Below are 12,993 nucleotides of genomic sequence, written 5' to 3' on the forward strand. Positions count from 1 at the left end.
AGAGGTGTTCCCAGTGGACTGATTTTAGCTTGGACAGAGCCAGACAAGTTGTTACCAGTTTTTCTGCTAAGTCAGGCTAACTACATCCTGACTCCAACTCTGCTGGAAGAGGAACACATGCTCAGCACCATCAGACAGGAGGTGACTTTAGTTCAATGTCTCATCTGGTTTGTCTGTTTGGTTTGGGAGAAAAACAACTTCCTGCACAATTGAGGTGTTTTGTTCTTTTCAGTGGTTTTATTATGAATGAACTGTTTTGGACACAGGTGGAACACGGAGACGCGCTGTCGTCAGTCCAAAAGTTTCCACCAGCTCTCGTCGTCAGTCCAGCTTCATGTTGATGTGTGAAAACAGTTTGTATTTACACTTAAAATCCAGAAACGTCCTGTGATTCTGTCTAAAGGAAGTGGTTAAACGCAAGGTCGTGTTAATCCGATGTCAGGAGGTTGGAATGTTACAAGTTGTTTTGGGGTTAACGCTCGTCTTCATTGCTCCCGAATCCAACTGTGGCGGAGGGCGACGGAGGTTTCAGTTAGCAGACGGGTGGAAGGACAGCTGTTGCGTGGGATGAGCCTGAACCTGAACAGCTGGAACACACAACACACAAAACATGTTTGTCAAGAGTGTGTTTCTCCACGTGTTGAACTGCAGCCATGTGTACAGAAAGAGGAAAACATCCACATGAGGACGCCTGTGCTGTGAATCCAGATGGCCGCAGGCTCTCTCTTCCACGGCTGTGTCTCACCTTGTGGGGGTCCGATGTAGAAGTGCTGTGGGGCTCCTTGCTGGGGGCTGGAGCTGCTGCCCTGCTGAGCGGTGACGTAGTGCAGCATGACGTGGGGCAGTCCGTGGCCTGCGGAGTGGTGAGGTCCCGACATGCCTCCTGGGACGTGAGCCTGCGCAGGACAAACAAGAGAAACTAAAGAACCGAACGTGTCCAAACCACAGCTGTCCACATGGACCATGACGGACACGAGCAGATGATTTTTGAGGGTGTTAAAACTGGTGAAATCTCACCTGCGAGAGCTGGCTGATGGAGGCGAAGCCGTGGGGCAGCGGCTGGTGGTGCGGGAGGCCGTATCCCTGCAGGGTGTAGGAGGCCTGCGGGGAGCTGTGGCCCGGCGGCAGGTTAGGAGGAGCGGGAGCCGACAGACCTCCTGAGTGGAACATGGACTGCGGCTGAGGACCAGCCTGACTCGACTGCCAGGGAAAACAAGACAAAGAAAACAGAAAAGTTCAGGTATTTCTGACCACCAACATCACACGATTTTCCATTTTCTGTTCTGTGCTAATGTTTCATAATGCAGCTCTGACAGTAAAACAACATGTCATGTGAACATTTCTCTGTCTGCTCTTTAAGAACTGATTTTATGTTAACCAACAAACTGTGATGTTTTAGCCTCTAGAGTCCAGACTTGGTCTCAGCATCCAGGCAGCCGTTTGTTACCTGAGTGTGTCCTGGACTGGGTGCCGTGTGCTGGGCTGGGGGCTGACTCCCAGTGGGGGTGCTGGAGGGCTGAGGGTGATGGATGGAGCCCGAGTGGTGAGAGAACGACTGAGCTGCAGGACGAAGGACAGAGAAGACAGGATTCAGATCATTTCAATAACTTTGATCTATAACATGGTCCATAAATGGCTGACTTTTTGAAATGGTTAAAGCAAAACAAGTTGATGCTTTTCAGTAGGAAAACTGACTGTCAAACACGGCTGAAAGCTGTGCCACCAAGAGACGTTTCCAGTAGGTTAAGCTGATCTGAACCTGCCAATTTATTTTTGATTTATGTATTTATTCTTAATTTGGGTGAGCGAGCATCTCCCTGTTTACTAAACTCTTTCCTTTCCGTTTACATCCATAGACTTGGATTTTCTAACCACAGATTAGTTTTTTATTCTGTAACAAAACTCTGCTTAATTTCAAGTCTGGATTTACTCATTTTCATTCTGATTAGATCTAATGTTACATTAAATTAATTAATTATTCTCTGCTACTGGAGTCAGTCTTTCTTTGTCTGCTGGGCTGCGTTCAAACATTGTGTGATTTAAATTCGTGTGACTGCTGTGATAAAACCTGAACTCGAATGTATTTCCTACAAACTACACTGCACTTAAACAACTCATTGTTGGTTTAGAAAAATAAAAAGTTTCATTAGTTATGACCTATTAAAGAAATGTTTTCATGGTGGATAAGATTAGTCTGCTTACCATACATGGCCTGTTGTGGCCCCGGCTGGCCCTCCACCTGCCCGGGGTACTGGGGACCTGGAGGGCCCATCGGCTGAGGAGGGGCCCCAGAGGTCAGCATCCTCGGACCCCCCTGTAGCATTGAGTAAACTGCCTGGACATGACAGAAGAGAGATTTTTTTAAAAGACAAGAAAGTCAAAGATTTCATTAACTTTTCTTAACACTGGGGGGCAGCCGTGGCCTAGAGGTTGGAGAAGCGGCTTGTGATCGGAGGGTCACAACACCTGATTGAAGTACAAGTACCTCAAAAGTGTTGTTCTTTAAAAATTCAGCTGTATTCAGGCTGTATTTCTTGGACTGTTCTGTGATCTTTACGTACCTGTCCGTGGTAGTGTGGCGACACGGCCTGGATCACCTGACTGTACTGCAGGTAGGACTGGGGGTACGGGGGAGCCACCAGCGGGGGTCCTGCTGCCGAGCCTGCAGCTGGGATCATGGGGGAGGCCGGGGAGGGGTGGTGCTCCGGACGCTGTCCCACCACCGGGCCTGAAACAGCACGGCACACGGTTTGCCAGCGAAACAAAGACCACATCGACTTTCTGAGTCGAAGGATGAAGATCACGAAACGCTTCACGGGGGGGAGTGTGGTGTGTGTGTGTGAGTGAGTGAGTGAGTGAGTGAGTGAGTGTGTGTACCTTTGGATCTGTACTTGCCCTGGCTGACAGTTGACACGGTGTACTGATACATCTGAGGAGCCTGAGGAGAAGACGAGGGCTTTAGAGCTGAGCTGAATCTCAGCAACAAGACCATAACAGAGATTCAAACCTGGATGGAGGCTCCCTGGATGTGGACCGGGGGGACATAGGACATGTAGTGTCCAGGTGGGTTGCTGTAGATGGCTCCTCCTCCTCCTCCTGGCTGTCCAGGTGGAGGCAGAACCACAGAGGGGCTGGGGGGAGTCGGCCGAGGAGGGGTGGGGGTCGGCGTGGGTTTCTGTCAGAGAAAGAAATGATGTCAGTGAGGACGACTTGGAGTTAAATCAGAACAGTTTACGAGTTCAGTCAGTTCAGCTTCACTCACCAGGGCTGTGTTTCCTTTTATGGGAAGAAATTCTTTTGCATTTGGATTCAATGTTGAGTTTTTCACCTGCCTGCAAAAACGAAGACAACAGAATAATGTTGTGACTGGTGAACCGAACAGCCGGGGTGTCGTGAGGCCGTGGTCACGTTTGGGTGACCCACAGTCAGGAGGCTGCCGGCTCGATCCAACAGAACCGCACTGAGACGACCGAACAGCCGCACGCCGTCAGGCTGTCTGACGGTCGCTTTCCGGACGCTGATCGTCCTCCAGGAGAGACTGTCCCCCTTCGGCCGCTCAGTGCAGTATTTAATCGTGTAACAGTACACCTGAGTGGGCGGTGACAGCAGGTACTCACACTGCAGCGGCTGCAGACACAGCCTCTGGTCGGTCACTGCTGTCTGGACGGGCCTCCTCGCTGCTGGGGGTCGATTGGGTCGTCCCAGACTGTGGCCCCTCGGGGCTTGAGGACTGGGGGCCGGCAGGAGTCGTGGGGGTCGTAGCTGACTCTGCGGTCTGTGGCAGATCTTGGGCAGAGGAGGTGAGGGAGTTGAAGGATTTGGGCGGAGCAGAGGGGGAGTCGGAGGCGTCGGCGGAGCTGTGCTGAGGAGGACCTGCAGAGGCCGGACTCGCTGAGGGGGAGGAGCTGCTGGGCTGCAGCTAGGAGACACAAACGCCACAGAATGAGATTACCAGAAAACAAAAGCATCTGCCAGGTGTGTAAATGTCCACCGTCTCCACCCTGAGACATCCGACCGGACGATTCTTACCCTGAACTCTTTGCCGAACTTGCGGAGCTCCTCCAGCTGTGATCTCTGCTGGACCGACGGAGCTGAGAGACACACAGGAGACCCTCAGATGAACAACAAGTACTGCAGTATGTGGACCAGAACTACTCAAAGTCAGTACTTTGTCACAGTGTAAACCTCCTGAAGGACAGGAAGTCTTCTACCTTTGCTGCTCTTGGGTTCTTGTGGACTGGACAGACTTTCAGGGCGCTCTTTTGCTGCTGTGCTCAGGATTTCATTCACTGTGAAGGACGGAAAGACATGTGAGTCGTCCCTCTGTTTCAGCGTCATCACAAACATTTGATTTTTTTGTGTGTGTCCTCCACCTTTTTGTCTAAACATTCAGATAATCTCACACCTGAAAACCTCAACATCTCACCATCGACAGGGAACAGCGGGGTGGGGCCGGAGGGTTTGCTGGAGGTTGCCGTGGTGACAGTGGAGGAGGGGGAGGAGTCCACAAAAGTGGGGCTGACTGAGGAGGGGTCCTGAGGAGGGGCGTCTGGTTTTGGAGCACGTGGGACTGTGGGGTGGACAGGAGGAAGGACAGAGATGGAGGGAAGTGAAGGAGGACAAACTGATGTGTCTTCACGATAAAAGATTACGTCTTCAAAATGTCCTCTCATCTGGTTTGTCAAGATTACTTGTTGTTTGGCTCAGTGCAGTGACAGTCTGTAGCTACCTGCAGGGGAGGACTGCGAGTTCGGGGTTCGCAGGTTTCTGCTGTTCTGAAGTCTCAGAGACTTTGGGGAAGTTCTAGATGTAACTGAGAGAGACGGACAGACAGAGATATGATACACATTTACAGCAAAAAACAAAAATCTTTGTGTCACTGATAAACTATAGCTGAGTAGATATTTAAGAACCAATCAGTTTGTGTTGTGGGCGGGTCATCGAATGAGGCGTCAGCATCAGAGCCAAATCAATCTATTTCATCTGCGTTTGGACAGCATAATGCAGCTAATCGTCCGTCTGACACTCGGTGGGACGAACCTCTCGTTCAGGAAACAGTTTGTTTACATCTCTGTTTTCTTCCTGCAGGAGGAGCGATGGCTGTGGTGACAGCTAATGGCTTCACACACAGTCTTCACCCTCGAACCAGATCCTTACCTCCATTAACAGACGAGCGCGTCGTGTCGCCCAGTGCCTGTGGATGGGAGAGGGAGTGAGGAAGAATGTGATTGGTGCAGGGAGGGCTGCCGGCCACCGGCGGGCTGCCCTGTGATTGGTGAGGGGAGTAGGTGGTTCTGACGGACAGCGGGCTGCTCCTGTCGGAGGACGGTTTGGGGGAGGACGAGGTGGGCGGCAGGTGCCTGGAGGAAGTCGGGCCGGCGGTTCGCCCGGAGCACCCGGTCCTCATGCTGCCGCCGGAGAGGCCGACCTCTCGAGCCCGCTGGGGGAGAGGGATGTATTTACCTTCTCTGGAAACGAGGAAAACGAGGCGGTGAGAGGAATTCTGTTTTCAGCAGCCTTCAAACAGGCTTTCAACCTGAACTCAGGCAGAAGATTAAATACATTCTGGCAAATCTGTTCTTCTGTTTCCAGGTCTGTTGTGTCCTAACTTTACATTCACATCACAAGTTGGGTGAAGGTAACAGAGTTAAGCAGTCTTACCTGCTGCTGGAGGGGAACCCCGGACTGGCCCTGTCCTCCCTGTCTCGGACCACCGAGCTGTACTTCTCCTCCTCGCTCCTGCCCTCGTCGTTCTCCAAAGAAACGCGTCGGCGGTACTGCAGGCCGCTCTCGATCTCGCTGGCCAGGCGGGCAGCTCGCGCTTCCCGCTGCCTGTAAACCTCCGAGTTCTCCTTCTCTAAAGGCATGCTGGGAGAGCAGACGGGAGACGAAGCAGGTCGTCATGACGGCTTTTAAATGGGTGAACTGGCTGAGTTTCCGGGAAACACACTTCTGATCTGCTCGTTCATCTAACACAGCACATTCCTGTCAGGACTTTAACTGATTAATTAACTGCTAATGTGCAGCTGATGTCAGTGACACATATTTTGGGAAAATGAGCCTTGCGCAAGAACCCAAAAAAACACGGTGGTACTATGAGCCCTGTAGTATTCATCTGACATTTTACTTTCATGTGAGGGCTGAAATGCTGACATTCATTTCTTATCGCTCAGTCTTAAATGTATTGCAGACAAACGTTCTCATTTAGTGCTCCAGGTGAAAATGATATTATCACAACCAGCAAACTATGAATATATATATATATATTACATAATATATATGAGATGAATAATAATAATAAAGCCAGAAGAAGTAGTTTTGTGCAGAACTGAATGTTGCCTGCTGCCTGGACTCTGGACGGACTCACGTGTACATGGACAGGCTGGAGTCGTACGTGGACTTGACGCCGTACGTCTCCTCATTAAACTTGAACATCTCGTTGGCGTCCCAGCCGTTCGACTGAAAGAAAAGCGGTGTTATTATCGTCCTCCTGCAGACATACATGATGTTCGATGATGCTGGCGCCCAATGAGTGGACGTCTAAGCCTAACCTGCTCCAAACAGCAAAACAAGGCTCAGTTTACATTCGTCTCTTTACAGTCACTTCTCTTACTTATGGCCATGTAAAGTGTGTGTGTGTGTGTGTGTGTGTGTGTGCGCACGTGTTCCCTCACTGTGTCTGACTCCAGCTCAAAGTTTTCTCCGTTTCCCTCCCACCTCTGCAGAACCTTCTCCCGGTGTTCGCCGTTCACTCGCAGCGAACAGATGGCCGAGTCGGTGAACGTGTCTGAACACACACGCAAGCACAGGCACAAACACACACACGCAGGTCAATGAGATATAAAGCTTCAACACAAACCGGACATACGATACGTCAGCTGTTCACAGTAATCGGCAGCACATCCACGCGTCATGTGATGTGGAAACTCCATCTGGATCACTTCAGCGATTGATTACAGATTTCCTAACATAAATGTTGTGTTGGAGCACAATGTAGCAGTACAGTCATTGCTGAGTTTAGAAAAAAATCTAAATATTATTAAGAGATAATTTCAAGTTTTTAACTTTTACAGCAACTGAATTCAGATCAACAAACCTTCCACGAGTCCGTTACCTCTGACAGCGAAGCTCAAGTCGACGTCGCGGCAGGTCATAGTCACCAGGTCGGCGGGACTGAAGATCATTGTGTCAGTGATATCTTCAATCCTGGGAGGAGAGGAATGTCCTCCTCCTCCTCCTCCTCCTCCTCCCCCGTCGTCTCCATCACTCTGTTTATGAACAGCATCCAGAGCCAGCTCGCACTGGCTCAGAACACACACACATAAATCAGTGCACTCGTGCAGCTTCAGTGAGATAAGTGATAAGTGAAGGATGTGCAGTGGAAAGAGTCCTTTTTTTTGTTACCTGTGAGCTTAAAGTCTTGAAGATTCCCTCGTACACTGCACCACTTTTCACTCTGACGTCGCAGGTGGAGCCCTGCAACCAGCGGTGAGGAAGGCTTCAGTCTCTCTCACGCCAAAACACGACATTTTACACTTCAGACAGACAAGAGTGGACAACTCACCACGACTGCAGTGAGGAAATGAAGCATTCTGGCGTTGCTGTAGACGCCTTCAAACATCTGCAGATACACAAGAGATCTTCCATCAGCTTCCTCCACACAGTAGTGGAAGAAGTAAAAGCACTTGTGAAAATACTCCACTACAAGTAAAAGTTCTGTAATCCAAAGCATATTAAAGTAAAAGTATTACAAGCAGGATGAAGTTTAAGTATCAAAAGTAAAAGTACTCATTGTGCAGTAAAATGTAAAATTAAACTTATTGGTGCCCTCAGCTGTGGCCTAGAGGTTGGAGAAGCAGCTTGTGATCGGAGGGTTCGATTCCCCCTCCAGACTGGCAGGAAAACACTTGGGTGGGGGTGGAGTGATTAATCGATTAAAGCGATAAACACCCCCCCCCACCATTAACTTTTTAATTAATTACTTGAACTTTTAAAAAAGTGAGATATTAGTAGATTTTAGTTGTTGTCTGTTGCAGATATTCACATTCACAAATACTGCACTTAGGTGGAGTTTTGAGGTATTTGTGCCTTACTTGAATATTTCCATTGTCTGACACTTTATACTTCATTCAGCTCACAGCTATAATTCAGATTTCACGTTTGTAAATGATCATACAGAACACAATGCCTTGTTAAAGTTTAGAAACAAACAAAAAGCATTTAAGATAATGACATTATACAATATTTACATATCAGTGAAGCAGCATTAGCAACAGAAAAATACAATATATAAAAATATAACATAATATAATTTGCAATACTTAAATTAATTTAACTAAATTTGGTACATGATTTTACTTCAGCAAAAGTAAAAGTTTTGAATTTTGAACTTGAAATAAAGTCTTTTAGCACTGATGTGTGCTTTTACTTCAGTAACAGATCTCTGTGCCCCCTCACAAATACTACATTCTGGAGAGAAGGCATATTCTTTTGTTTCCATTTGGTCCACGGACTGCACCTTTAAGGCCACCTGAGCTCGCTTGTTGTCAGCGGAGGGAACACGAAGATCTGCTGCTAATTACTCCCACTGACCACAAAAACTTCCATTTCATTAGAGTACAGGTAACAATGGGCACACCTAGCCATCATAAATTATTCATCAACCACAGGTCAGAAGTGAATTTCCTAACAAAAGCAGTGAGCTGTCACGACTTACTAAGCTGCTTAGGGGGGCTGACTGGGTCTGTGGCGGTGGTTTCATTGTGTTCCTGGTCCTGCAGAAGGTGGAAAAACAAACGTCAGATCCCAGCTAAAGGTAACAACTGCTCCTTCAGAGAGAACAATAAGCCCCAGACAGCCAGCACTCCTAGCTAGCGGGAAACTCACAGATTGACATGGCATGATTAGGTAAAGATTAAAGTAACAACCATAATCTAAAATCTAAAGGTAAAGTGGAAAACGCAATATGTTGTTGTTGTACAGAATAGTTAAATAAGCTAGCCCAGTCGGCTAATGTTGTTAGCTTAGCGTAGACGTCGAATGTAACCAACAGAGACACAGACGAACCGCCAGAAAAGATGCACATTAGAAATTGACAAGTGAACAAGTGTGAGTAAGTAAATAATACTTTTTAGTCATGTGCATCCCTGTGAATCCACTCGCGTCGCTCCCTTCCCGTGAAAAGTCACACGGTTTGACAGGCCAAACACGATACACCGCTGAAAAACAACAAAACACACCAGCGGGTGCGTTCGATCTGTCAAATCCCGGCAACTGCTTCACATGTGACACGGGTCGACTCCGGCGGGCGGAGAGGTACTCACTCGTGTGACTGGTGTTCATGAAGTCTGAAGGTTGAGCAACCGGCATCGGCCGAGAAACAGTAAGGAACGCACCAATGGCAAACACCTCCCACTGTTTAGATGTGAAAGCCCATTGGACCATCACCCTGTCAATCATTTCTGACCTTGTTTCTAATTGGCTTAGCTTGATGCCAATGGTTTATCTCATTCTATGCTGCTAAAGGTCACATAAGGAAACGGATAATAGAGGTTTATTTTAACAAAGAAAGAACGGAAAAACTGCAACAAATGTGAGCTGAGATAAACTCAGTTTCATCCCCATGACATGTAAAAGAATATTTTAAATGACTTTTCTGAAAATTAACTGACGAAATGTAAGTGAATCATATCTATAAACTTGTATTTGTAGTACATATTGTTCGAATAAACTTCCATCCTTGACCTCGGAAACACTAGTTTTAGAGGAAATCTTACCTCAAGGCCCACTTCAAGGTCAGTCTTTGGGTTGCTATTCTCACTGACTGTCCTGCCATCAAACCAGTGGCTGACTTATAAGCACATTTTGTAAAGTCAAACGCTTTGCCTCACATTATGAGTCATATCTATGTGTTCTATGTACTTGGCAGTCAATAAACCAGCGCACTTAAGCACATTCTAACAATCCTGTGAATGGTCATTTTTGGGTGAACTGTTCCTTTCATGTTATTCCTGATAAACCGCCCAATTAAAACCTGTGAATTTTCTCCTTTTAGGACACATCCAGACATCTGTGTATGATTTACAAATAACAGCATTTCAAGCTTGGAGGGAGGAGGGAGGGAAAAGACCACACGCCAACCAGTATGTTTCACTATATTTATATTATATCATTAAATTCAATGTAGTACCTGAAACTAACCACACGGGGTGGACAGACAACACTGCCAGCCCTCAACACACGGTCCCAGCAAAGAGAGAAAAGAGACAGAGAAAGGCACAAAGAGTTTTGAAACTGAGAAGAGGACACAGAACATGATGACTGGGATGGAGGGAAAGGTGCATATAGACAAGTACATGAGCAAAGAAAAGACCAGCAGAAATGACTGGGTAGTTTGTGTGGTGCATAAAGAAATGGGCAAGCGCTAAACCGAGGGGTGAACGAGCGACACGAATGCAGGCAGAGGCTGATGACGAGGCGACAGACACAGAAAGGCACGAGTAGAAAAAGTAGGTATTTTCACTGACAATTTCTGCTAATTGTATATTTTCTTTTCCTTTGATGAATGGAGGATGAGGTCGAGGAGGAGAGGACAGCGTGAAAAGAGATGAGGATACTGTCGCCTTGAGAATGAGGCATTACAGCAAATCTTTTATATTTTTCTTTTTCCTTCTTTTTATCCTAAAAATAAAAAAAGGCACATACAACATTTCTCAACTGAATTACAAGATGGAGTTGGAACAAAGTGTTATATGGAGTAAGCATACAAAATTAAAAGGTGTCTTAAAAAAAATAAAATTAATACTATTATTCTGACCGTCATTATTATTATTATTATTTCCATCATTATTATTTTTTTTATTGGTAGCATCAATAATTTCTCTGTGAAAGAAAAGGCTTCTCTCCCAGTGCCAGAGAGAAAGAGAGACAGACCTGCACCGAGTGATGCTGTCGAGTGTCTGAGGTAAACGTTTCCTGCCTGCTGCAGCTGAGGTGTCACTCAGACCCGCCCACCAAACTCCATTCAAAAATCTGTCAGTTTAAACACTGCTTTGTGTACCGCTGAAAACACATTCTTCAAGGAATTTTAATAAATTCTAACTGGCTTTAGCTGGCCAAGTAGGGCTGCAACTAACGATTATGTGTAGATGAATTTGTTGGATTAACTGATAAAGTGTTTAGTGTATCAAATGCCAGGAGAGTGCAAAACATCTTCCCGAACTGCAGGTGTAGTCTTTAAATTACAAAAGTCTAAAAACTTAAACTTATTAAACTGAAAAAACAAAGAAAAGCCTAAGTCTCAGAATTCAGAAACAGGAACACATATTTTCCTTGTTGCAGTGTTAAATTTACCAGCAGACATAATGTCTTCAGTGATGTCTCCGAGATCAGTTAAAGACCGTTCACAGTTCACCCCAAAATCAAATATATATATTTTCCTCTCACTTGTAGAGCCATTTGTCCATCTGGATAGTTTTGGTGTGAGTTGCACAGTTTTGAAGACATCGTCAGAAATTTCTGACTTGTCTTGAATATACTGGAACCAGACGGCACTTCGCTTGCGGTGCTCAAAGCGCCCAAACATGCATTTGAAAAACTTAATAGCAATTTTTGATTTTGGGGTGAACTGCCCCTTTAAGTCTTCTGGTGAAACCTAAAAATAAGGCCCTTTTTACAAAAGATTCATAAGTTTCAACTAAAGACTTTTTCTGTTGGTTAACAGAGCATTTATGACTTACTAGAGAGCGAGAAAACCCTGAGCAGTTAAAACTGCATTAATACCAAACATAAACCAGACCTGGCAACCAAAACAGCTTTAAACTGGAAGTTAAAGCCAATTAGTTATAAACCTGTTATAAAGAGAGCATTGTCGGGAAGCGGTAACAACACTATCAACTAATGTCAACTTCCCTTTTTGATTTTGTCCTACGTCTGCTGACCTGACTTTGTTTAATCAGCTGCTGAGCTCCACGCAGCTTCAGTGTGGAGACAGCACATGTAGTGACTGAAATACGCCCTGTCAGCACTGTAATGGGATCCACCATACATAAAGATACATGAAACAGTTAGCAGCCAGGACTCTTGAAACTACTTGACCGTCGCCTTTAGTGTCACATAGCGTTTTAATGCTGAAAATGGAGATATATTTCGATCTGGCTGTAGTATACACATCAGACATCCAATCCAACACATGAAGTGGCTCAGTGCACACGACGCTCTCAACAACTCCAACCGGACTAAAACCTGAGAACGTGAGTCACTGAAGCAGGAAGCTTCACGTCTTTAGTGTTGGGATGATCGTCATACATTCAACCACATACTGTGTTCACTGTACATTTTAAATTTCATACGTCAGTTTGGTGCTAAAGCTCTTCTATTAGTGTACTGATGTTTTAAATGGAGTTTGCTGTGACGTTGTCTCCGTACCAGTAAGAGTGTAACGTACTGGGTCTACCTGCCTCAGTACAAACGTCTGTGTGTGTGTGTGTGTGTGTGTGTGTGTGTGTGTGTGTTGGCAGGACCAGTGTGAGGTATTGGGACTGCTGGCTTCACAGGGCTACAGACTGAGCCTGCTGTGAGGCGTACCGGCAAAAACAAAGCTTATCTGACTAGAGGACAGAAAATATACCGCTAGTTTAGTGTCGTAGAGCTGCTCTCACGCGTCTTCTCTCTCTCTCTCTCCTATAGTGTTAGTACTTATACACCTCCTCCTCCTCCTCCTCTTCTTCTTCTCCTCCACTTTGCTAACAAAATAAAAATACTGGTTATGAATGGCTATGATGTACGCCGGCTCATCCAATCACACTCACACACACAGTCACAGTCACACACACACACACTCCTCCTGGCCTTCCCTTCATCAGAAGAAGGAGTACTGGTTATCGATGGCTCGGGGTGCCCTCGCTCCGTCCCTGTCTTCCCCCTCCACAGCCTCCAGTTGGCGGAGAGGAGTGTCCCTGTCCCTCTCCTCCCAGTCCTCCACTCCTCCTCCAC

At 46.5% G+C, this 12,993-nt stretch overlaps 1 protein-coding gene across 6 annotated transcripts; it reads right to left on the bottom strand.

Moving 5' to 3' along the window:
* Nucleotides 1-215: 215 nt before the first annotated feature.
* atxn2l (ataxin 2-like) lies at nucleotides 216-9,301 on the bottom strand. 6 transcript variants are annotated; one of them, XM_046415691.1, is made up of 23 exons: nucleotides 9,128-9,301; nucleotides 8,717-8,774; nucleotides 7,565-7,621; nucleotides 7,405-7,476; nucleotides 7,097-7,301; nucleotides 6,663-6,787; nucleotides 6,368-6,459; nucleotides 5,662-5,868; nucleotides 5,158-5,468; nucleotides 4,730-4,813; nucleotides 4,406-4,570; nucleotides 4,212-4,289; nucleotides 4,030-4,091; nucleotides 3,618-3,919; nucleotides 3,263-3,332; nucleotides 3,008-3,175; nucleotides 2,878-2,938; nucleotides 2,562-2,728; nucleotides 2,203-2,335; nucleotides 1,448-1,560; nucleotides 1,018-1,200; nucleotides 746-896; nucleotides 216-587 (listed from the first exon to the last, which is right to left on the bottom strand). In XM_046415691.1, the coding sequence occupies exons 1-23, from the start codon at nucleotides 9,142-9,144 to the stop codon at nucleotides 529-531; spliced, it is 2,940 nt and encodes a 979-aa protein (XP_046271647.1). In that variant the 5' UTR covers nucleotides 9,145-9,301; the 3' UTR covers nucleotides 216-528. The 6 variants fall into 6 exon arrangements, with proteins under 6 accessions (XP_046271647.1, XP_046271649.1, XP_046271648.1 ...); XM_046415693.1 differs by having other exon boundaries at nucleotides 7,115-7,301; nucleotides 9,128-9,300; XM_046415692.1 differs by having other exon boundaries at nucleotides 6,675-6,787; nucleotides 9,128-9,300.
* Between the last annotated feature and the right edge of the window lie 3,692 nt (nucleotides 9,302-12,993).

The sequence above is a fragment of the Scatophagus argus genome, chromosome 16 (genome assembly GCF_020382885.2).
Source record: "Scatophagus argus isolate fScaArg1 chromosome 16, fScaArg1.pri, whole genome shotgun sequence".
Lineage (NCBI taxonomy): Eukaryota > Metazoa > Chordata > Actinopteri > Scatophagidae > Scatophagus > Scatophagus argus.